The 22,588-nt window shown below is 58.4% G+C and overlaps 10 protein-coding genes across 10 annotated transcripts; 6 read left to right on the top strand and 4 right to left on the bottom strand.

The window, feature by feature from the left end:
* Positions 1-142: 142 nt before the first annotated feature.
* Positions 143-2,016, bottom strand: SCHCODRAFT_02242713 (uncharacterized protein). Its single transcript, XM_003025876.3, has 2 exons — positions 451-2,016; positions 143-396 (listed from the first exon to the last, which is right to left on the bottom strand). Exon 1 carries the CDS (start codon positions 1,949-1,951, stop codon positions 476-478), a length of 1,476 nt encoding a protein of 491 aa, XP_003025922.1. The 5' UTR covers positions 1,952-2,016; the 3' UTR covers positions 143-396; positions 451-475.
* A 340-nt stretch (positions 2,017-2,356) lies between these two features.
* On the top strand, positions 2,357-4,320 carry SCHCODRAFT_01165414 (uncharacterized protein; the record flags this gene model as incomplete). The annotated part of the gene is made up of 6 exons (XM_003025890.2): positions 2,357-2,668; positions 3,438-3,575; positions 3,694-3,818; positions 3,913-4,023; positions 4,095-4,195; positions 4,244-4,320. 6 exons carry the CDS (start codon positions 2,357-2,359, stop codon positions 4,318-4,320), a joined length of 864 nt encoding a protein of 287 aa, XP_003025936.2.
* A 2,095-nt stretch (positions 4,321-6,415) lies between these two features.
* On the top strand, positions 6,416-7,180 carry SCHCODRAFT_02498069 (uncharacterized protein; the record flags this gene model as incomplete). Its single annotated transcript, XM_050343071.1, has 4 exons — positions 6,416-6,454; positions 6,503-6,671; positions 6,724-6,911; positions 6,968-7,180. 4 exons carry the CDS (start codon positions 6,416-6,418, stop codon positions 7,178-7,180), a joined length of 609 nt encoding a protein of 202 aa, XP_050200267.1.
* Positions 7,181-7,395: 215 nt separating this feature from the next.
* On the top strand, positions 7,396-9,309 carry SCHCODRAFT_02620573 (uncharacterized protein). The gene is made up of 2 exons (XM_050345011.1): positions 7,396-7,792; positions 7,843-9,309. The coding sequence occupies exons 1-2, from the start codon at positions 7,438-7,440 to the stop codon at positions 9,198-9,200; spliced, it is 1,713 nt and encodes a 570-aa protein (XP_050200266.1). The 5' UTR covers positions 7,396-7,437; the 3' UTR covers positions 9,201-9,309.
* A 31-nt stretch (positions 9,310-9,340) lies between these two features.
* On the bottom strand, positions 9,341-11,032 carry SCHCODRAFT_02497895 (uncharacterized protein; the record flags this gene model as incomplete). The annotated part of the gene is made up of 3 exons (XM_050343069.1): positions 9,341-10,534; positions 10,581-10,889; positions 10,943-11,032. The coding sequence occupies 3 exons, from the start codon at positions 11,030-11,032 to the stop codon at positions 9,341-9,343; spliced, it is 1,593 nt and encodes a 530-aa protein (XP_050200265.1).
* A 274-nt stretch (positions 11,033-11,306) lies between these two features.
* On the bottom strand, positions 11,307-13,067 carry SCHCODRAFT_02598731 (uncharacterized protein; the record flags this gene model as incomplete). The annotated part of the gene is made up of 7 exons (XM_003025874.1): positions 11,307-11,398; positions 11,451-11,467; positions 11,525-11,602; positions 11,652-12,399; positions 12,453-12,701; positions 12,753-12,928; positions 12,991-13,067. 7 exons carry the CDS (start codon positions 13,065-13,067, stop codon positions 11,307-11,309), a joined length of 1,437 nt encoding a protein of 478 aa, XP_003025920.1.
* Positions 13,068-14,733: 1,666 nt separating this feature from the next.
* On the top strand, positions 14,734-18,077 carry SCHCODRAFT_02620567 (P-loop containing nucleoside triphosphate hydrolase protein). Its single transcript, XM_003025889.2, has 12 exons — positions 14,734-15,364; positions 15,420-15,659; positions 15,808-15,887; positions 15,941-16,027; positions 16,156-16,278; positions 16,327-16,446; positions 16,500-16,643; positions 16,856-16,940; positions 17,092-17,230; positions 17,317-17,415; positions 17,469-17,582; positions 17,636-18,077. Exons 1-12 carry the CDS (start codon positions 14,753-14,755, stop codon positions 17,698-17,700), a joined length of 1,908 nt encoding a protein of 635 aa, XP_003025935.1. The 5' UTR covers positions 14,734-14,752; the 3' UTR covers positions 17,701-18,077.
* Positions 18,078-19,120: 1,043 nt separating this feature from the next.
* SCHCODRAFT_02242619 (uncharacterized protein) lies at positions 19,121-20,262 on the top strand. Its single transcript, XM_050342167.1, has one exon. It carries the CDS (start codon positions 19,430-19,432, stop codon positions 20,087-20,089), a length of 660 nt encoding a protein of 219 aa, XP_050200264.1. The 5' UTR covers positions 19,121-19,429; the 3' UTR covers positions 20,090-20,262.
* Positions 20,263-20,398: 136 nt separating this feature from the next.
* On the top strand, positions 20,399-21,484 carry SCHCODRAFT_02620562 (uncharacterized protein). Its single transcript, XM_050345010.1, has one exon. The coding sequence runs from the start codon at positions 20,805-20,807 to the stop codon at positions 21,117-21,119; it is 315 nt and encodes a 104-aa protein (XP_050200263.1). The 5' UTR covers positions 20,399-20,804; the 3' UTR covers positions 21,120-21,484.
* Positions 21,150-22,588, bottom strand: SCHCODRAFT_02729035 (uncharacterized protein; the record flags this gene model as incomplete). Its single annotated transcript, XM_050347115.1, has 2 exons — positions 21,150-22,049; positions 22,098-22,588. Coding segments are annotated over 2 exons (914 nt in total), but the record flags the coding sequence as incomplete, so codon positions are not given.

Here is a 22,588-nt window from a genome sequence, read left to right as displayed (position 1 = left end):
TCACGGACTTCACAATTGCAAGCAGGCAGAACCTGACCGCATTCCGCATTCATCGCTCACCAACGCTAAGACGACTAATAGTTGTATCCCCCACTTCTTGAGTCCTTCCCAAACCCCAACGATAGTGCGCGGTGACGAGTCTTATATCACGCACACACGGGGAGCACGTTGGAAGGTAGGCGATGAATCAAAGTAGCCGTATCCATGAACTACCTTACCGTTACGCCCTTCACCCTCGTTCTCTCCACACAGCCGTAGACCACATACAAGAGAAAGAGAAGGAACTGGTACACACCGGCATTGTAATGCCCTATTTTCCTGTCTTCACCGCCTATGCCTTTCCCGAGTGATACCCAATAACGAAGGGAGGGTAACACAGTACTTCACAATGAACCGCTGGTTAAGGACATCAGAAAAGAGGTGACGTGGAACAGCTGAGGTAGTACGCACCAAACGGTCACCGCCATGGAACGCACTATATCGCTGTGTCGACGCCTAGGTCAAAGTCGGCGTCAATTCGCTTGAGGGCCGCCACGGCGCGTCCGCACACGATGCGAGGCGTCGACCTCGATCGTATAATATCGTGCAGAACGCGTCGTGATGCCGGCGTCAGTGGCGGTGACTCTGCCCCGGTGCGCAACGTCACGGTGGTAAGGTTGGGAAGTAGCGGAGCGTGGCCGCTGATGCAGCCCAAGCGCGCGACGAGTTCGTCCGGGAGATTTGCAAGCACGGCATCGAGCTCGCACCCCATGGCGCACAGCTCTTGAAGGTCGTTCAGTCGCTCGAGGCAACTACCAAGTAAGCGTGTGATGGCGTTCTGCGTTCCCGCTGGTGCATGAGGGACAGTATACTCAAGGAACGACAAGCGTTGGGGGCACTGGATAGAAAACCCTGAAAGGGAAAGATAGGCATCCAAAGATTCGAAGGCGTTCCCGAATCCATGACCCCCACGCTGAAGAGTTATGAACTTGAGGTCCGGAGCTTTGAGGAATGGCAAAATCTCATGCGCAAGCTGACACAGATTTATGGAGACCAGTTTGAGCAGGAGCACTGGGGTATGACGAGAGATCGAAGTGGAGGAGGTACGGTCCTGTGCATACGACACGTACAGATGTACCAAGGTCGCGCTGCACTGTCCGAGAAGTGGAATGATGATTCTGAAGCTACAATAGCTGCTGGTAAGAGAGAGTCGCGTGAGGAAGCACAATGATGGCAAGAGAAGTCCAGGTAGATCGCCAAAGTCCTCGAGGTGCAGTTGCCGAACGCGACCCGCACGAGACAAATCATGCAGAATTTTCCGATCGCGACTGTATGAAGGGCAATAGCATGCCACTTTCTCGAGACACGTGAGCTTTTGGAACGGGATATTGAGGCTCTCGATGTGATGGAGAGGCAGCCATAGGGTCCGCCATCGTATCCACGCCGGCGCAAGCTGTGCGAGCTGCGGGATGACCTCTGCATGGCGGAATCCATCGAAGGCGTATATATCGAGTTCACGCGACCCAGATAGATCGACACAAGCATCGAGATGATGACGCATACGAGCTGCAGAGGGACCCAGTGAGATATTGGTCCAAAGCGCGGTTGCGGATCGCGCGACCATCCACCACGTATAGCATACTGGTGCCACAGCGTAGCTGATCATCTTCGTAGGATTGGATTTCTCTGCCTTGAAGTAATGGAGAAAAATTTCGGCGAGGATTTCGCGAGGAAGGCGGCGAACAGGAGCGACGAGGGAGCGACTAATGGCGAGCTGGGCGACGATCTGATCGCGGACAGAGTTCAGTTGACAGATCTTTGCTTGTACATGCCCCAGTTCAGTATCAAGAAGGCACGAGTATTCGTTGATGAGCTCGCGGTCAAAGGGCGATGGCGCGACACCTTCGCGGAGTAGGCCCATGTTTGCCATAGTGTTGGCGCTTCTGAGGAGGGCTGAGATGTGTTCGAGCATGTTTGCAGACGAGAAAACTTCAAAGTCTGAGTTTCTGGTTCGCTGAAGAGGGTTTCCAAGACAAGTGGTGGCAGGAAGAAAGGCGCCAAATCAGTTTGCGGGTGGCGCCATGCCGCTCGGGATTGCCCGGACGTGTTCTCACGAGTCGAAACTCGCTGTTGTCGCATCATACGCATACGTTGTGTATGCACCCTCGGAACGAATATACCGACTATGTATCATATTCTGTGCTTGACTATGGTGGAAAGGTGCCTTCGTCAGTACACTACGAAAGTTGACTTAAACAAGAGGCGCGTGAGTAACGCCATATGTCACGTCACGGTCGCGTCTTGTCTTCGCGCGCGACGACGACCTCAGCCTCGGGTTTATCGTCAGCGCTGCACTCCCTAATCAACACTGTCGGAAATGGCGAAGAAACCTCTCTTTCACTCCGTGGTATACTATATATCCCCGTCCCTGCGCTCCTCACGGAGGGAACAGCTTCAAGCCGCGCTCGACGCGCACGGTGCGCATGCCAGCAAGACTATCGGCGACGCGACGCACATCATAACCGACACGGCACGGTTTGACGGCTGGCAGGAGGCAAATGAGGGGGCTGAGATAGTCACGGACCGCTGGGTCGACCGCAGCATCGTCCTCGATCGCGCTGAGCCACCGGAGATGTACTCGGCGGACCCCACGATGCTCTTCTCGGGCGTGACGGCGACGTGTACCGACGTGCGTGGTCTGAATACACTGCTAGTACCCCTGCTGACCTCCCCGCAGCTCCTCCCCGCCGACGAGATCGTCATCAAGACCGCAGTCACGAACCTCGGGGGCCAATGGTCCGCTGCCCTCACCCAGAACGTCACCCACCTCTTCGCCCTCGGCCCTGGCACCGGCTCCGACAAGTACGCGCTCGCTATGCACAATAAGCGCGACACTGGCATGATCGTCCTCCTCCCCCACTGGTTCGACGATGTCATCCGCCTGGGCACGGGCAAGCTGGACACGAAGCCTTACGAATGGCCGGAGCCGGCGGTGTTGGCGGGAGGGGGGAAGCCGAGCGGGAAGCTCGATAGGGAGAAGCAGCAGCTACTGGCGACCGCGACGAGCGAGGACGTGCCGAAGTCGAGAGCGGGGAAGGTCTGGGCGGGGAAGAAGCTGCACTTGGCGGAGGATTTGGAGCTGGGGGAGAGGCGCGAGGTGCGTGAATCATGCCTTTGCGCGCCGCTGTACTGATTGAGCTGTACTTCTGTCAGGCGGTCGTGGGCGCGATCGAGCGTGCGGGCGGTCACGTCGTGGACGATTGGACGGACACGGACGCCTACGTCTGCAGGTATCGAAGTGGAAAGACCTTCTTCCAGGTGCGTACGAGCGCCCTTGTCATTCTGAGTTATTTCTCCCGATCCTCGCCGCCCTCACGCGCGCCCCGACACGCTCCATGGATTCCGCCATGAACCTCACACGCAACGCCCTGTACGATCACTTGCTGACATCTGTTTAGGTCGCCCGCGCTCGCAAGACCATCGGCACCCTCGACTGGGTCTTCTTCGTCCTCGGCACCGGGCAGCTCACCGCACCGGGCGATAGGCTCATCCACTACCCCGTACCAAGAAGACCGATCGAAGGAATGGGCGGGAAGGTGAGCTAGTCGTCCTTCCTCTACTGCTTCCTATCGCTCTTGTTATCCTTCGATTGGCTTGGTCCCCCTCGCTTGAGCTTGTCCCCCTTCCTCTCGCCGAACACTGACCGCGCGCCAGGTCTTCTCCATCACGAACTATACTGGCGAGGCGCGCGACTACCTCAAGAAGCTCATCGTGGGCATGGGCGCGTCATTCAACCCGACGATGAGGCAGGGGGATAGCCCGATCCTGATTGCGGCGAGGTGAGTTGGCGTGGTCCTTCTTGGCCTTTGACGCCGCTCTCCACTCAAACGAGCTTCGTGTCCTCGGCGAGTACAAGACTAATCCATAGCCCAGCACTGAATCGGAGAAGGCGAAGAAGGGCGCGGAGTGGCAGATCCCGGTCGTGAACCACCTGTGGGTGGAGGACTGCTACATGACGTGGCGGGTGCTGCCCATCACAACAAAGTGAGTTCGCTCCTTGGTCTCTTCGTATATCTCACTGCGCCTTCGAAGCTACTGACTCATCCTGCTGATAGATACATCACCTTTCCGCCCGCCTCTGACTTGAGCGGGCTGCTGTGCGAGCGCGGGATGGGCGCTTACATCGAGAATGAGGAGAACTTGAGGATCGAGGTCAGTTCTTCGGCGCTACCTCCAGCGTGCTGTGATGCTGACCGACGCCCAGGAAGAACTGGACCGCAAGTTCCTCGCCGAGCAGGAACGCCAGCAACTCACGCAAGGCAGCGCGATGGATGCGAATGAGGTCAGCGCCATGATCAATGCAGAGGAGGATGCGGAGGATGACCTTGTCGAGCAGGAGAATACGCCGCCGGGGAAGGGCAAGCGGCCGTCGAGCAAAGGGGAGCGAGCGTCGAGCAAGGTGGAGCCCTCGTCTGAGACGGTGTCGAGGAAGACGTCGGGCGCGACGGGGTCGCCGTCGAAGGCGACTTCGCCGAGGAAAGCACCCGCGTCTCCCTCGAAGGCGCCCGCATCGCCCACGAAGCCGACGTCGACGAGGAAGGCACCTGTCTCGCCCGCCAAGCCTACGTCGCCGATAAAGCCTGCACTTCTGTCGCGGCAGGGAAAGCCTCCTTCGTCCAAGCGCGCTCGGCCAACAACACCGACTCCTCGTCCTTCCACGCCACCTCCCTCCGTGCCTCCAGCCGACACCCCGTCGGACGCGTCCATGTCGCCATTGGCGTCGCCGCCGAAGCGTAGGAGATCTGGCAGGCAGGTGATCGAGGACGACGATGAAGAGGAAGAGGAACCAGAGCCGCTTCCGGTCGTGGTCAGCAATGAGGAAGAGGACGAGATGCCTGTGCCTGCGCCAAAGAAGGGCAAGGGACGCGCGGCGGCGGAGGAGGATGAGCCTAAGAAGAAAGGGAAGAAGGCCGCGGAGGACACAACGCCCGCGAACACGAAGAAGACGCGACCGGTCGATGTCACTCCCGTCGACACGAAGCAGCGTACGGTCAGCGCGAAGTCCACTCCCGTGGAGCCGAGCCCGAGCGCGCCTCCCTTTGGTTCGGGCAAGAAGGGCGACGCGACGACGCGAATCAAGAAGCGCAAGCCCAAGGTCGTCGAGCTCAGCGACGTGGAGAGCGACGAGGCGCCCGTAACCATCCAGAAGAGGACGAAGAAAGCGAAGGAGGCGCCGGAGGAGAAGGAGAAGCCGTCGCGCACGAAGGGGCGGAAGTCGGCGGTGATGCTGGAGGACTCGGAGGATGACGATGAGGTTGTGGACGTCGCGCCCGCGCCAATGGACGTCGATGACGACGAGATTGCGCCTGCCGCGGATAGCGACATCGAGTTCCCGGAGCTGCCTACGCAGGGCTTGCCGCCGCCACGGCCACGGGTGGAGAAGGAGACGCGGAAGAAGGCGAAGAAGTCGGCGTTTGTGGACGATGAGGCGGGTGCGGATGAGGCAGACGAGAAGGAGGAGGACGCGGAGGAAGACGACGAGGAGGGTGTCGTGCACATCAGCCGCAGTCATCGTCGGTCTTCGACCTCGAAGGTCGTGTCCTCCGGGAAGAAGGGATCCTCGTCGAGCAAGGTCGCGTCGTCCAGCAAGCAGACCTCGAAGAAGGCCACCGGGTCCTCGAGCAAGAAGAAGGCGCAGACCAGGGAAGAGTCGCCCGAGACGGCCTCTCCGCCGCCATCGCCACGGCCGAAGAAACGCAAGTCCACGGGAGAGGCTGCGAAGACAAAGGATGTCGAAAAGCCGAAGAAGGCCAAGACGAAGGCGAAGGCTGCGACCCCGGAGGATGAGGACGAGGAGGAGGAGCCCGAAGAGGACTCACCACCACCGCGAAAGAAGGCCAAGACCGAGCGGCGCGCATCGACGACCAAGTCCAAACCCCCTCCTCGCGCCTCCACGTCTGACGCTGAGGACGCCGACGGTGACGTGTTCGTGGCGGATACGTCGATGTCTCGCGGGGGCTCGCGGCGCGCGGCGGCAACCAAGGCGGAGCGACGGTTGCACGATACGGTCATGCCGGACCTCGTCAAGTACGAAGCGGAGAAGAGGCGAAAAAGTGGGGTGTCGGCGTACGAGGAGTCGCCTGCGCCGGAGAAGAGCAAGGCGAGGGGGAAGGAGAAGCGGAAGACGAAGGAAGACGATGCGATGGAGGTGGACGAGGATGAAGGGGAAGCGGAGGAAGCGGAGGAGCCGGCTAAGAAGGGTAAGAAGGCGAAGCGGGCGGCTCAGGAGGAGGACAGTGAGGTGCAGGAGGTCTCGCCTCCACCAGCGAAGAAGGCGAGGGCAGTGAAGTGAGTTCTTGTGGGTCCCAAATTGGCGGGGAGGTCTGACGTATCCTGCAGAGCTGCCGACAAGACCAACTCGGGCGAGATCAGGATGATGACCACGGGCATCTCGCTACCGGATACCGTCATTCATGTGCGTGTCTTTCGACGATTCTGGCTCCTGGTGCTGACCACTATGCAGACGCTCAACAAACTGGGCGTCAAAGTGGTGACGAAGCCGCACGAGTGCACTCATCTCGTTGTGGCGCGGATTGTCCGGACGTCGAAGTACTTGTGCGCGCTCCCGCACGTGTCACATCTCGTCTCAGAGGAGTGGGCGCGACAGTCCGCTGCCCAGAAGAAACTTCTGCGTACGTCTCGGTGCATATGTGATTGGGCATATGAACTGACACGTCCCTCTAGCCGAGTCTGACTTTCCCGTCGTCGACAAGGAGGGGGAGAGGAAGCAGCGCATCAAGCTCGCTGAAGTCGTCGACCGCGCGCGCAAGCTGAAGGGCAAACTGTTCGCTGGTCATACCTTCTTCATCACGCACAAGACTACCATGGACCGCGACTTGCTGCGATCTATCATCACGGCAAATGGTGGACAGGTGAGCTCGGCGTTGTTCGGCGAATTCTGCTTACAACTTGCTCACTTTCCTGATAGCTCAGCTCAACTAACGCGCCAACCGTGCGCACCTTCAAGAACGATCCGAAGACGAAGCACCTCATCTCATCCAAGGAGGACGCCCCTGTATGGCGTCCTATCGCCTCAGAGGGCTTCAGGGTCTACACGGGAGAGGTAGTGCTCGACTCGGCGCTGCGACAGGAGATAGATTGGGATAACGAGAGCTACGTGCTGCCGGAGGCGAAGTCCTGAACCTTTCCGTGTTTCTCCATCATCTATTTCGCTTTACCTTTTGATTACTTGCTACCGTCTCGCCGCTGTATCACTAGTATGGTGCTTTTGTGTATCTTCCCAAGGGCTTCAAGGTTCACTCTGTATCCCCTGAGCGTGAGAAGCTTCCGTCGAGAGCGAGTTTTGGCTCCGCAATGATGATCGCCGCCTTCAGCATCTTGTCACGAACCGTCACGACCAGCCTATCCTACGCCCATCTCCCGCCTTTATAATTGCTGATGGCGGGCAGCACATCGCTACACACTCGTTTACGACACGCCATTTTTTTAATTTGGACCTACTTTGTTTCTTGTCTTCACCTAAAGCGGCGCTCCACCTATTCCCTTCGACCGCTCCTGCCTGTCGCCGACTCGCCTTTTCTTCCCACCGAAGACGCACCACCTTGCCAAGTCGTACTCACTGGTATCCTTCGGCGAACATCTCCATTCCCTCCACTGCCAGTAGACACTGGCAAGCCCGCCCTTACCTTTCCTACCGCGCGGAGTACGCTGAAGGCTGCAACCATCGCGATCCCCGGACTAGTCCATCATCGTGCCATTGGACTATCACCAAGTCCGCGCGCAGCGCGAGCAGGTATGTGGCCACGATTCGTCTGCGGTTCATCCGTCCTCATCATGATACAGGACGAAAGCGCGTTCGCTTCGTCGAGCCGACGGTGACCGAGATCGACGATGAGCGAGCCGATCTCGTTCGTATGCAAGACATCGAGGAGGCGATCGTCCACTTCCAAGCTCAACGGGCGGCTCGCCGGGAAAGACGGGAAGGGCGAGTTCCCACCGCGCCTTATGCAACACTGGATCCTTCCCCAACCTCCCCTCCTTCCCCCGCATATCTGGAGGTGCCGACTTACATCATCGAGCCTATCTCCTCGCTCAAGGACCTCGACTCTGAGGGCACTGCCCTGGGAAGTCCTTCTGCCTCGCCTCTGATAGCGTCAATGACGGCTGCCTGGGACGGATACTCTATACTGGACTCAGCCTGCTCCTCCGACGCGTCCGCTGTCCTCTACCTCTCCGACGCGTCTACCGCGACCGAAGCTACGCCCCGTCTCCCGTACAACGAGCCTTCTCAAGACCTCGAGGTCCCCAGGCTCGCCTTCAGCTTCGAATCGGATGCGGAGATCGTCATCTCGCCCCTTCAATTCGAGTTCAACACCCATCTCGCGCCCTTCCCTGCAGAGAACGCGCCCGCAACCGACATGACCCTCAGTCTGCCGCCGTTCTCGCCCTTCGAAGCGAAGGCCTTCTCTGCTCTCAGTGTCGGTATCGCCGACCACTGCGGGTCCTTGGCTACGGCAGCCTTCGGCTATACTCTCGCCACGTCGAACGCTGCACCCTTGACGAGCACACCGCGGCTTCTTCCGACCTCAGGCCCTCCTGCCGCAAAGCCTCGCGCGATGAGCATGCTCGAGCTACCTGCTATGACACGGGACGAAGGCCTATCTTACGCGGAGGTCCTCGATTGGAGCATCTATGACCGGCCTCTGTCTCTCTTGGTTTCGGAATGCTCCGAGTACACCGCCGACGCAGATCTCACTCCTATGATGGCGCTAGGGGCGTTGAGCGTACCTCAACCACGCTCTTCTGTTCCAAAGTCTGCTCCATCGCGTGCTTTCGGTCGCGATCTTCTGAATCAGCAGGCAACTCCAGTACGCGACGTGAAGTCTTCGCACCAATCAGGTCGCGCCAAGTTGCGCTCTCAATCGCCTTCCCCTCTCGCATATCCACGCGCGGTTAACATTGGCGTAGACGGCCCCGACCATGGTGACTCCGCTGTCAAGTACGAGCTCCTACTTGCCGGTTTGCAGAGCCCGGTTCTCACTGCGGACGATGGTTCTCGGGCGCTCTCGGAGTACGGACCTCAGGCACGCTCCGAGTACGACATCAGGATCAGCGCGGTGCTTGGGGAGCTGCAGTGCGCGTACGAGCACTTGTCTATGTGCGAGTGGGACGAGAATCAGTTCAGGCGCGTGTTCGCTTGAATCATATCGCAGAGCGTGTAGGTATTGTATGTAATTCGATGGCAACCCTCTTGCCATCTATGAAGGACAATACGACTACGGACATACTTTATGATTTTGCGGCTAGGAGGCAAGCAGCAACAGACGATTAGGACGTATCCCTATAGTAACAAAGGGATACTGACCGCCTCGGTGTGCGCCTTCTTAATCGCTTTACCAGTGGGATACCCATCGGCATCGGGCAAAGACTGGATGTCGGCCAGCCCCGACTCGTCCCACGAGACCCTTTGAACACTCTTTATTGTGCTGTCATCCTCCCTCACGACAAGCGCACTCCGAAGCGCTGCGCCTTTGCGAGCAAGGCGGTCAGCCGTGAGCCAGAACTCGCTCGGAAGGGCATGCGAGGAATGCCACTCGAGCGAGTGCAAACTAGGGCAAGGTGTAGTGGCAGGCGCATCAGAGCAGGGAGGCGTCATGTCCTGCCGCAGGACTCTGCACACAGCGCTCAGCCCCATGGACCCGCCCAGCTCAACGATCGTGAGCCGCTGCAACGACGGCAAGGCGCCGAGCCAGTGGTGCCAGATAAGCGGACTTGGTGCAGGATTAATGACGACGAGATGCGTGCAGGTTTCGAAGGCGGCATTCAGCTCCGCAAACCCCAAAGATGCGTCCCCGCTGGGAACGGCCAGGGTTAGCGACAGCGTCTCGTCATTGTAAGCCATATGAACTGCCGCGTATCTCTGTACAAATGCAATGTGCAGGGTAGATACCGAGCGCAAGGTGAAATTCATGGCGTTCAAAGGCTGCAAGAGAGCGGCGAGCAAAGGGGGTTGGTAGGGACCCTTTCCTTTGAGTCGGATGTCGCAAGTTCTGGGGATCTTGACACGAGAGAGAATACGATGACTCCACATACAATCAACGAACCACGAGTCGAGATAGAGCGTGCGAAGGTCAGGGAGTGATATGACACGGGTGTCCGAGAGCCCTGCATCATTGCTAGGGTCAGAGTTGCCTGTGAAAGTGACAACAAGAAGTTGGAGGCGATGGCAGACCTCTAGCATGCTGAAGAAATCGTCGTCAAATCTAGAATTCGGAGTGTCCCCTTGGGATATACGAAGATGTGTGATGCTCGGAAAGCGACACGCCCGCCATGGCAGGCAGGCTTTGAGAGTAACCTCGCGCAGGAGAGGAGCCTCGCCTCCGAATAGAGGGGAACTCCCTTCGTTTGCGTCGACATCATACCATCCCATGAGGACTGCGCGGACAAGCGAAGGAGCAGGCTTCACGAAGTAGTGTGAGCCGTCCATGTCCAGGGAGAGATCTTGAACACGATGCATATGTCGTACCAAGATCTCCTGAAAGAGACTCGATTGGTCGATATCGCTGTAGCAGTGGCAGAACAACGCCAGATCGCTGTAGAAGCTTCCCGACACGGGCGTCGTCATCGCTCAGGTCTATGGTAGTCCAGAGCTCTGGACTTCCCAGGGCAATGATCCTCCAGTGGTGGCAGACTACGGCGGCTTTCTCCATCGCGGAATTAGGCGATCGCTCGACGCTGTACAGCGAGGAAATGTCGCCGAACGAAGGACGAAGGAAATGGAAAATGTGGCTGAGTATCTCGGGCGGAAGTTGGTTGATGGGAACGAGTGAGTTGCGCGCGCGGCCTGCGCCCTTTAGTAGGCATAGAGCAAGGTCCTCTATGTCTCCGATCTGCGCAGACCGCGTCAGCGCCTTGAACATCACAGTAGTTGGTTCCTGCGCACCTCGGCCTGCGAGAGGTGGTTGGCATCCATTAAAACCGCATCACGTACGGCGGCCAGTGTCTCTGCGATTGACGAGCGTGCAACGTGCATGGCGGTCGGTGAAGAGCCTGATCGCGCCATGTGTAGGCCTCGCGACGCCTGCCACCCATCAGCCGCGAGCGATGACGTAGTTGAGTATTCCTGAGGATCGGAAAGGTACGCACGACGGAGATGCGGATAGTATGTTAGGGCGAAGGGAAAGACGTGCGCCATAGTGAAGAACGAATTCTATCTGTAGTACACGGAAAATTAGAGACGGTCGACACAAGGGATAGGTCGACATTGGCTCCTAGGTCTGCGGCGTCGTAGATAACCTTGAAGTTCCTCAGTCGATGTGTTCCCACTCAACGTCGTCGCCGTTGGAATCTTCGGCGGCATCGTGCATATCATAGTCGCCGTCAGCGCCCTCATTGGTACCTGCCGTCAGAAGTAGTAGTGCGTGCAGTTTCCGAACGGGGGGCGGGCGGACGATGGCCCTTGAACGGGCTGCATCTCGCTGGTATACGGTCGACGATGCATGAAGCAAGGCCAAAGTGCACTTACTTCAGTCGCGGGCGCTTAGTAGGCAGCGCGTCTCGGTCTAGTGTTCTCTCTCGCTGTTCGCAGCCATCTGTCGATGGCCTAGCATACGCGTCAGCAGATGCGACTCACAACTCTCGGATCTACTTACGGCGGACGTATGCGCTTGTTCGTCGAGGACATCATGGACGCTGAAACCGCTTTCTGCACCATTTCCTCGTCGACCCATTCGTCAGACCGGCGCTCGAATGAGTCTTGCGCCTGCGGAAGAGGAAGACTGTACCCGGGAGACAGGCCTTCCCGCCTAGCAGACAAGTTCGGGGAGGAAGCGGCACCCTCCGCCGTCTTGTGCGTCGCTGCGCGCTCAGAGGTTGCCTCCATCACGAACGTATAGCGTGGCAGTCCGGGTGCGTACATTCCATGCGCAAGCAGGTGGTCGCGGTTCAAGGAACTCGAGGACGCGATCATACGAGGAGGGGCGCGGCCTGGGGCGGGGGGACCCGTCGAGAGGGGTGATGGTCGGCGTCTCACGCCGTCGGTCTCCGACTCGGACTCGGAAGACTCGTCGTCGCCGCCGGCCGCATTTGCGTCGACGTCCGATGCGCTAGAGAGCGCGCGTGCGGGATTCAGCGAGTGCGCGTCGTCCCACGCCTCCGCCGCCAATTCCGCCGCCTCGCTTGAGACGCCCCGCGCATGGAGCTGCTCGAAGTATGCGCGCCGCCGCTCGCGCGCTTCCTTCTCTTCCGCAAGTACCCCAAGGCCGCTTTGCGAAGCGGTCCGCACTGGCTTCGCCCCTGGCTTTCTCGCTGTCTTCGGCTTCGTTGAGGGCGGGGGAAGACCTTTCGGAGGTCGCCCCCTTCCCCTCAGCGCGTCGTCACCATCAACACGCCAGACAGAGACTACAAAGGCCTCGGTCAGCCACGTGGGGGAGAACAAAGGACAAAGGGCGCACACATCGAGCAGCCCTGCATCCAGCCGTCGTCGGTGGAGGACGTGGGTGGCCCCTCCTTGGGCGCTGCGGATCCCTCCTCCGCGTCTTTCCTCACGTCGATGGGCGCCTTTGACTTGTTCTTCGTGCTCTTTCTGTGGACGGGGCGGAACTTGTAGTCGGGGTATCTTGCCTGATGTGCGATCTTGGCCTCGTCTGCGCGGCGATACCAGAGACCACGACCTTCGGGGGACAAGTTCTTCCATTCCGATGCTGGGAAATTGTATCAGAGCGCGCTCGGTACAGAGTCTGAGAGCGACGCACATGCAATCTTGCTCAAAGTCCCGTTGCGCCTTTCAATACCATCCGGCAGGGTATGGTTCCTGGTGAAGTCCGCGCGAAAGAGGATGAACGCGTTAGCGGGACGCGGGATGCGGTCCGTCGTTGCGTTGTTCTTCCCTCGAAATGTCGGGGTGCACGTTGACGCCGTCTCCAAAGGGCTGTCAATCGCGAGGTCAGGACAATGCACACACTGCCACGCACATTGACAGGCCATACTCACCGCTCGTCTGCTGCATCCGAGAGCCCATTCCCGCACAGTGGAATTGTCGGCGGCGTACCCAGCGGCGCTCCGTCCATCGAGATGGTGGTAGTCCGTGTTCAAACGCGAAAAAGGCGCGCATCGTGTGAACAATGGAGCTTCCTAAAGCGGGATGATTTCGCACGCTCGTCTCGGCTAGACAATCGCGCGTCTTGTTTGGCATTGTTGTCCCCCACACGCGTTCTGGGCGAAGACGACGACTACTGCGCCGGAGACGCTGGCGTCGACGAGATGCATCGATATTGTGTGTATATAACGAGGGGTGCGGGACGAGGAGGCTCACCCGTATCACTAGCCTGCGACGAGGGGAGTCGCCTTGCGACGGACGCTGCAACAATGCGCGTGTGGTGCATCGACGTGAGCCTTGAGGTGCGTGCGGCTTATCGGCGAGTTGTGAGAATTTGCCTCCAAAGAGTAGGGCACCGCCGAAACGAGGCGCCAGGATGGCGCGACCCAAGGTGGTGATTCGCGTTTACTCTGTACCTGCAGAGCGCAGTAACAGCCGGTGGCAGCGTCAATCATTGCGAGCACCAACCAGATAGCACGGTCCTTGCAGTCGCACCGTGAAGTTTCTGCTTCTGCTCTCCTGCTAGAGCCGGCGCTCTCCAAAAGGTTGTCGTGGTGTCGTTCGACGGCCGCCAATCGTCCTAGGCGTTCGTCCCGGTAAACAAAGCACTGCTATTCGTCAGTACAGCACGGAAGGAGAAGAGAACGACGCTCTATATTCAGGATCCGTAGACGCGTATTCAACCACGCAAGAAGCGCGGGTGAGTGTAGTTGTCGCATGAGCTCGATAAAGTAAGATTATCGTTGGGCAGGACGCAGTCCATGTCGTATACGACGGCCGAGGTACATAATTTATCCTTGCCAGAATCAGGCTTGACTGAAGGGAAGGGAGCGGAAACGAGCGAAGGATTTGCGAAAGAACAGGAGAAGCGTACCGTGAAGCATGTAGCGAGCACTAGCATATGAACACTGTCGGCGCTTGGCGGGAGAGCCGCGTTTATGATGAAAAGAGCTACTAGAGCGACGGCGGAGACTCGCGCAGCATCTGTGGTCCTCGAAAAGAGCGCGGAGTGAACTCGCAAGTCTGAAAGAGCGCTAGATCTTCAGCAATCGTATGGAGCGAACATGAAAGCAGACGTACCGGTACGGGACGACGATATGAACTGGATCTCGCGAGGTTGAGAGAGAGGCGTCCTCGATGAAGCGCGCTAGGAGAGGAAGCGCATCAACTAGAGTGCTTAAGAGGCGCCCTGTCGATCCCAGGCTGCGGTGCAGCTTTTCCGACAGTAATAAGGTAGCCATCCTTGTCAAGGAGAATGATGCAGTTTTTGCGACTTGCATTGCGAGTTCGAGGGGTAATTACCGTTTGTATCGGTCTATAGAAGCGTCAGCTATGTCAGATGCATCCCAGGACCATGGCTTACCTCGAAGGGTCGTTGCTGGACATGGCAAACAATATGCTACTTGCAGCTCGCGGCGAGATTGATTTGGCTTATAAGGAGTTGAAGATATATTATACGTACATCTAGAGCGTATTGTGAGAGATACAGGGCTGGACGAGTCGAATATGCGTGGCGACGATCCGTACGGCTGACGGTCAAAGCAAAGGATGTGATTGGCGGACAATTAGACATTTCGACGACGCCACATAACGCCACATAGCGAGGAGGCACGAAATTTGGGATCATCATCGATCGTATCGTCCTCGACACTCACAATGGCTCCCTCGGCGTCGAAGCAGAAGCGTCTCGCAGAAAAGGCGGCAAAGCAGGCCGCCAAGGGCAAGGGGGATGGCTCGACGACCGCCGTCTCCTCGACGGGCACCCCGGCATCGAGCACAGCCGTCTCCACCGCCAACAACTCCACCGACGACCTCTCCGCGATGGCGAAGCTCCGCGTCGCCACCGAGCGGTCCGCCGCTGGTGTTCTCGTCTCCGACCCGAAGGGCCGCGACATCAAGATCGACCAGTACACGCTCTCCTTCCACGGCCGCCTCCTCATCGAGGGCGCTGAGATCTCCCTCAACTACGGCCAGCGGTACGGTCTCCTCGGAGAGAACGGCTCCGGCAAGTCCACCTTCCTCAACTCCATCGCGGAGCGCGACATCGAGATCCCCGAGCACATCGATATCTACCTCGTCTCTGGCGAGGCGGAGCCCTCCGACGTCAACGCCGTCGACTTCATCGTTGCCAGCGCGAAGGCAAAGGTCGCCCGCCTTGAGCAGCGCATCGAGGAGGTCTCCATGGCTGTCGGAGACGACCCCAGCGCCGAGATCGAGCTCGACCACCTGTACGAGGAGCTTGAGGAGATGGACCCGAGCACGTTCGAGGTGCGTGCTCATCGTGCTTTCCCCGCGTGTCGTGTACTGACTCCCCCCCTCTCAGGCGAAAGCCGGTGCGATCCTCCACGGTCTCGGCTTCACACAGCAGATGATGGCGAAGCCGACGAAGGACATGTCCGGTGGTTGGAGGATGCGCGTCGCGCTCGCGCGTGCCCTTTTCATCAAGCCCCATCTCCTCCTCCTCGACGAGCCGACCAACCATCTCGATCTCGGTGCCGTCGTCTGGCTCGAAGCGTACCTCTCCACCTACAACCACATCCTCGTCATCACCTCGCACTCTCAGGTATGTGATCGACCGCTCCCTTGCCTCACATTCCGCCTCTTCCACGATCCCCTTTCTTGGGCCCTCATCCGCACTTCTCTCTCGATCTCCCTCGCGCCCCTTGTGCTTCTCCTCCATTGATATCGTGCTTACCAACACACCGTCATAGGACTTCATGGACTCCGTCTGCACGAACATCATGGACCTTACAATGAAGAAGAAGCTCGTCTACTACACCGGTAACTACAGGTGTGTCACTATACCTTCTCTTCATGTTCACGGCGCTGACTTATGCGTGACAGCACCTACGTCAAGACGAAGGCCGAGAACGAGGTCAACCAGATGAAGGCGTACAACAAGCAGCAGGAGGAAATCGCGCACATTAAGAAGTGCGTGTTTGTCTTTGCACCTCCTCCCTCCCCGCTGCTCCCCGCGCCTTGCCGTATCCCCTCTTCGGCCTGCCGGGCGCAACGAATATCGCCCTCTCGCTCGGCGCTTGCTTACAAATCATTTACAGGTTCATCGCTTCCGCCGGTACATACGCCAACCTCGTCAAGCAGGCGAAGTCGAAGCAGAAGATCATCGACAAGATGGAGGCGGCGGGCTTGGTCGAAAAGGTCGAGCAGCCGCGGCCGTTGAGGTAAGCTGCTTCGCTGCCCACAACGCACCCGGCTAACGCGTTGAACAGGTTCAACTTCGAGGACATCCGCAAACTGCCGCCGCCTGTCATCGCCTTCTCCGACGTCGCGTTCTCGTACTCGGGCAAGAAGGAGGACTACCTGTATCAGGGCTTGAGCTTCGGTATCGAGTAAGTATGTCTCTGTTGCTCGCTGGATTCGTTGCTGATGCGTCCTTCTTCAGCATGGACTCCCGCGTAGCCATTCTTGGCGCCAACGGTACGGGCAAGAGTACGCTGTTGCACCTCATCACGGGCGCGCTGCAACCGACGGAGGGCTCGATCAGCAAGCACGCAGCGTTGAAACTGGCGAAGTACTCGCAGCACAGGTGAGCGACCTTCGTTTTGGATTGTGGGGCACGCGACGTCGCGCGTGGCGTCGTGTAGGGAGAGCGTCGCTTGGCGGGCGGGCACATTGGCGCCTGGATGTTGCGCGCCTGCGCCTTCTCTGTCGCGTGTCGACGCCGCGCTTATGCTATACCACGACCGAGGCGGTGTTGTAACTTCGCCTTGTACTTTTGCTGACTAAGTTACCCTACAGTGCGGACCAGTTGCCATACGACCAGAGCCCGATTGAGTACTTCCAGAGTCTCTTCCATGAGAAGTATCCCGAGAAGGATGCCATGGTGAGTTCCCTCCTTCACTGCTTTTTGAAGGATCGCGAGTAGACCGTGGCGTGCCGCGTCAACGACCCGTTGTTCTCGCGACGCTGATGTTACGAAATCATTTACCTGCCCGTGTATACTTCCTGAAACGGCTCGCTGACTTCTGTGATAGGCATGGCGGCAACAACTCGGCCGGTTCGGTCTTTCGGGCTCTCACCAGACGGCACCCATTCGTCAACTCTCGGATGGCTTGAGGAACCGCGTCGTCTTCGCGCAGCTGGCGATGGAGCACCCGCACATCTTGTTGCTTGGTAAGTTCCCTTGTCCATCGGCTTCGCTCTTTTGCGATGAGCACGACGAGCCTACTCCTACTTACGCATGCTGACCGTCTTTGTAGATGAGCCGACTAACCACTTGGACATGGAGTCCATCGATGCACTTGCACGGGCAATCAAGGACTACGAGGGCGGCGTTGTCATCGTGTCCCATGACTTCCGTGAGTTGGCGTCGTCTTCGTGCCTCTTTCTTGTACTTATGTGGGCGTTCCAGGTCTCATCTCGCAGGTCGCCGAGGAGTTGTGGGAGGTCAAGGACCGGAAGATCCGCAACTTGACGAAGGAGGACATCTCCATCGTCGACTACAAGAAGCTGTTGATGAAGGACAGTGAGTACCCTTCATCTCTTCTTATGATCTCTCGCTGACGCGTCGTCTTCCAGGTCAAGCCGCGCTCGAGAAGGCGAAGCTGTTCTCGAAGACGGCGCCGAAGGGTACTGCCGCGTGAGCGCCGTCTTCGGCGCGTATTCGAGTGGTCGATGGAGCGCAGGGGCGGCACCAAAACGCGCGCGGCGGCGAAGGCGCATCGGGCTTATGGGCACCGTCCGCCTAGATGCGCACGAGATACGAGATTGTACTTTGCACGCGCTATCTGTAGTTCATGTTGTACCAAGACGCGACTGTATCGAGTAGCCTCACAAGCTAGATATCATGTATCGATTCCCGTCATTCATCTGTAGTCGTATTCACCTTACAGTCGTTTATTCCATCGAATGCTTTCGACTCGCGTGCTTGTAGTTGCAGCCCCGAGATATGAGGAGGATTACAGCGTTGGCTTCGTACGACTCAGACATGCGATATTCACTCGCTTCCTTATTCTCCGATCCACAAATATCTGACTGGTCCATGAGTCGGCGACACCATTGTTGTGTCGGTTTTACCCAGGTACGCTGGGACTACCGTTAGCGCATGCGGCTCTAGTATCCCCGACTCGAGGTCGTGGGTGGTGAGCAGATGTGCGCTCTTCACAAGCAGGAGTTACGAGACCTGCTTGTCAGGTTTCGTTTTAGTATGGTGAAAGCGTCCACCTGATGGTAATCACTCGCCTTACCCCATTGGGATTTTTGCGCTTTTTCTCCATCTAAACGTCTGATTTGCGCTTCGGGAAAAATCGTGCACCTTCTTCTACTTCATCGCTATCGTCCTGGCGAAAACTGGGTACAATTCTGCTTAGATGCTAGCTGCGCGTCGCCTTTTTCTGCACGTGGTAGCTTGGTCTAAGCACACTTTGATGGCGAAAACTCGACACGCTCTTAAATCGCGTGTACCTCACTGCTTGAATTTTTCCTCATCTTCATACTCAGGATTCTTGCGTCGGATGTATGGATCTTTACGTCTTCCAAGTCTTGAGGGGTTTCATTTCTTTCTGCGGTATCTATGTCTACTTCTTTGCCTTCGGATACCGGCCCGATGAGTCATTTCGATTCATCGTCTCCATCTCGTTTTGTACTTATCGCCGAAGCCTTCTCACGCTCCTTAGGCGCGCGTTTCTTGACCTTCGACCAGCACGACACCGCCTCTGCTCCCTCCCGCCTTCCCGCATCCATCAAACAAGGTCGGGATGGTCTTTTCGAGATTGGCGGCCGCGGCCTCTTCTCCTGCGCAACTCGCCCGGTCGGCTGCGCGCACGCAACCCCTGAGGCCATCCGACGCCCTCGATCAGCCGTCGCTTGACCTTCGACTACCACCAGGCCGCATCCGTCGCCCCTCCCGCCGCCCCTCCCCCTCCCCCATCTCCTTTTCCACCGAACACAATGCGCAGGCTGTGAAGAGCATTATCACGGGGGCAATCGCACCGCACAATACAACACCAACCCCAGATAACAACCGATGCCCTGCGTGCACGTAGAAGGGCAGCGGGTGCGTGAATACGCCCCGCACTTGCATTTTTACTAACTTATTCAACTACTTCACGAAAGGGGGAGAACGGGAAGGACGCGCGGGCTGCGTGACAACGAGCAGAGCGGGGCCTTATTCGGCCCCCTCTTCACCATTTTTTTCCCTCAGAACACGGTTGAGGACGCAGTGGGCTCGCCTCAGACACGCAATGCGCTTGAGGCGACTTGCCGGTGGGCTCAGCGCAGCCCACTACCCTACACGCGTCCTACGACGCGTTTCCCCTCCACCCCACCCCATCTCCACCCTTCTCCCTCCATCCCTCGGGCAGGATCGCCTCTATGGCGATCCTGCACCTCGCTGGCGATGCGCGTCCACTGCAGGGGCTGCCCCCGGCACGCTGCGCGTCCACCTTGGCTGCGCTTGGCCATCCAGGCGCGCCGGGTAAAAGCCAGCTCGTGCTCCCTCAAGGAGTTGCGGAGGGCGAGGGCGCTGTGAAGGAGACGCGCGAGCTGAGCACTGCGCAAACAGGGGGCGCGCAGGAGAAGGGGAGCAGCGGGGAGAGGGACACACGAAGGAGGGGGGCGCGTGATCGAAGGGGACACGCGAGCATGCGTGAAGGGAGAGGGTGGGAAGGCAGGAGCGGGGAGCGCGCGCGAGAACCGTCCTCACCGCCCCCTGGCCTACGTGTAGCATCGCACTACCCCCTTCCCCTGCTAGCTCGAGTGCGATTGCGCGCACGGGATGCAAAAGCCGTGGGCAATCGGCCCAAGTTGTGTGCCCTCCACCCCCAAGGCCATACTTCCCGCCTCGCATGGCTTTCCCAGACCCCCGTCGAGCATTTTCTCGACGGGGAAGCACTGCGCTTCTCTCGCAGTGGTCCTAGCCTCTACCGCGTTATACCCCCACCTCCACCCCCTCTCACGTCGCGTTCGTACCCAGCGTTCGCTTTTGATTCCCTACGAGCAACCCCCGGATGCGCGCAGCGAAGCCGACGATGACGACGGCAATTATCGTCGCGTGCGCGAGACCTTGACAGGAAGTGTATGTCTTCGCAAGTGGAATAGTCGTTGTACAAGTTACTGAGGTATTTCATGTCCGATGTGTTTGAAACTTTCAAGATGGTGTCATACTTATATCAGATAATATATTTCAGTCATAGTCTACCTCTAAATGGCCCTCGGTTTGAGCCTGAGGTCGTCGAAGGTGACGAGGATAAGGTTCGGAGATCAGGCCGACTATCCGGACCGGCCATCCGACGCGTCCGGCTGCGCCACGTCATGTCCTCAACCTCCACCTCCCAGCCCTCATCGTTGTCCCCCCCGCCTCCGGACACCCCTCCCCCACTCCTTTCCTTTCCTTTCATCTCGAATACTGGTACTTACCGCTCATCGCGATGTCAGTATCACATATAACAACAGAAAGCGCCGGATGAAGCTGACCCAGGCGTGCGCGGAGCGGGACTGCGGGTGCGTGTATACGCCCCATCAATTGACAACTTACTTATGTTCTGCTCAACTCACGTATGGCGACGCGAGAAGGGACACGCGCTGGGCGTAAGGGTGGGGAAAATGGGGCGAAGATCGCCCCGCTCCCCGCCATTCTTCCCCTCAAACCGGCTATGAGGGTGGAGGGGGGTCGCCTAGGGCTTATCACGCGCCCTAGGAAGCCTCGCAATGGCTTTTTTTGGCCGCTACACCCCCACCGACATGCCCGATGCGTGCAGGTGGGGTAGTGCACTACCCCCTCCCCTCCCCCTGGTTACATAGAAGCGCCCTCGTGGCGATTTCATGCGCCGTGGCGATGCCCGTCGTGCTACCGAGACTCGTTCTCGGTCCGCCGCTTCTGAGTGCAGCCCGCAACTGGCTAAGCCGACTGCGCGGGGCCGCTGCTAGCGGCAGGGCTTACCCCCTTGACGTGCTCCTCGGCCGTGCGCTGCCCTCCTTCCCGACAGAGGAGGCTTGTTGCGTGTTCTACCGCCCCCTCACTCTGTATCTGCGCCTCGCCAAGGCGCAGAACGGGAGTGCGTAGCCATGCGCCACCCTCCCCCTCCCTCTCCCTCCACATGCTACGTGCCGCCGCGACTGAGCGCTATTGCCCCAGTAGCGTCAGCCACGTGACCTGCCACGTGCCGCGCCGCCAACGCACCGAAGTCGTGCACCTGGCTATGTTTGCCTTTCCTGTGTACCTTCTGGTGGAATATAACATTCTATATACAGCATAGAGCCCATAGACTAGCAGAAAATCGACCGGAATATGCGTGATTAGTAATACAAACATAACAAAACTTCGTGTAGAGTCCCTTGTCCAAGTTCAAGTATAGACTACGTGACGAGACCTAGAGTCATTATAAGTATACAAAGTAGTAGATAGACATGTTATCTATGCAGTTCAGGTCCAAGGGGAGGGGTAGGCAAGTCAGAACAGCAAGTAAAACATATGAGGCTCGAGGAGGATGGAGTATGTTTGGCAAGGGAATATGTAGCATGGGGGGCGGTCAGTGAATGGGTAGGCATAGGGGACCTCCAGCAGCGATGCTCAGCAGTCCTGTTGAGGTGTGAACAGAGCGATGGAGTGACTGGGGCTACCACACACCTCAGCATCAGAGTCAGCAGCCTGCAGGTCGGGGATGACCGGTGCCGCAGGTGACGACCCTCGCGCGCTGCTAGCAGCACACGATGACGACGTGCGATGGTAGCCAAGGGTGTTGTTGAGGCGTCGTCGTTTGCGAGGTGCGTCGCCTGCGCGTGCCCACGTAGTCGACCGCTTGCGACCAGTGCTCTCGACATGGAACATGTCCTGCGTAAGCTCCACCATATCGCGGCCGAAGTCTCGTGCCTTCAGCCGGGCGATAAAGAGCGCGCTATCGGAAGGAGGCAGCACCAATTGCTTCTTGAGGAGTTCGAGGCCGGCCTCATGCGTGGCGATCTGTGCGCGAAACCATTCGAGATTGGTATCGACCTAGAAGGGTATGAGTTACATTCTCTATCACGGAGTGCAGCCACGTACTATGTCGTCTTCATCCTCGCTAACATCCCCTCGAAGATCCTGCGCTTGAGGCTGCGAAGCGTCGTCGGGAGACAACACGGGACCAGATGCGAGCGAACCCGTCGCGCTATCGACTTCAGTCGCCTTCTCCGAGACCTCCCCGGCGGCGGGCGGAGAAACGTCCACGACGCGCTCATTGCGCGGAAGGGAAGTGGCCAGCCGACCCGATCGCCAGCTCCCGTCCTCAAGGTCGGAGGGGTTACCGGACCAGAGATGATCGTCGCCGTCCGTGATACTGCCCAAGTCGGGGTCCATGTAGGGAGTGGGGACGAGTGCCGTCTCGCGGGAGACTAAAGCAGGATGGCGGTATAGAGGGGAAGTGCGACGGCGGTGAACGTGGTTCCAGAAGGAGATCGGCGGGGGATTCACGGCTTGAACCAAATGCTTGCAAACATGGTACGCGCTATATTTCTGCCGTCCGCAGTTGCAGATCCACTGCGCGACGTTCGTTT

The sequence above is a fragment of the Schizophyllum commune genome, assembly GCF_000143185.2.
Source record: "Schizophyllum commune H4-8 unplaced genomic scaffold SCHCOscaffold_5, whole genome shotgun sequence".
In the NCBI taxonomy this organism is placed as follows: domain Eukaryota; kingdom Fungi; phylum Basidiomycota; class Agaricomycetes; order Agaricales; family Schizophyllaceae; genus Schizophyllum; species Schizophyllum commune.
This window is presented reverse-complemented; position numbering and strand designations above follow the sequence as displayed.

Coding starts and splice junctions, on each gene's coding strand:
- SCHCODRAFT_02242713 (XM_003025876.3), bottom strand. CDS start 1,951: ATGCTCGAACACATCTCAGCCCTCCTCAGAAGCGCCAACACTATGGCA.
- SCHCODRAFT_02620567 (XM_003025889.2), top strand. CDS start 14,753: ATGGCTCCCTCGGCGTCGAAGCAGAAGCGTCTCGCAGAAAAGGCGGCA. Junction 15,660..15,807: donor TCATCACCTCGCACTCTCAG/GTATGTGATCGA, acceptor ACACCGTCATAG/GACTTCATGGACTCCGTCTG. Junction 16,028..16,155: donor GAAATCGCGCACATTAAGAA/GTGCGTGTTTGT, acceptor AATCATTTACAG/GTTCATCGCTTCCGCCGGTA.
- SCHCODRAFT_02242619 (XM_050342167.1), top strand. CDS start 19,430: ATGGCGATCCTGCACCTCGCTGGCGATGCGCGTCCACTGCAGGGGCTG.
- SCHCODRAFT_02620573 (XM_050345011.1), top strand. CDS start 7,438: ATGGCGGGCAGCACATCGCTACACACTCGTTTACGACACGCCATTTTT. Junction 7,793..7,842: donor TCCGCGCGCAGCGCGAGCAG/GTATGTGGCCAC, acceptor ATCATGATACAG/GACGAAAGCGCGTTCGCTTC.
- SCHCODRAFT_02620562 (XM_050345010.1), top strand. CDS start 20,805: ATGCGTGCAGGTGGGGTAGTGCACTACCCCCTCCCCTCCCCCTGGTTA.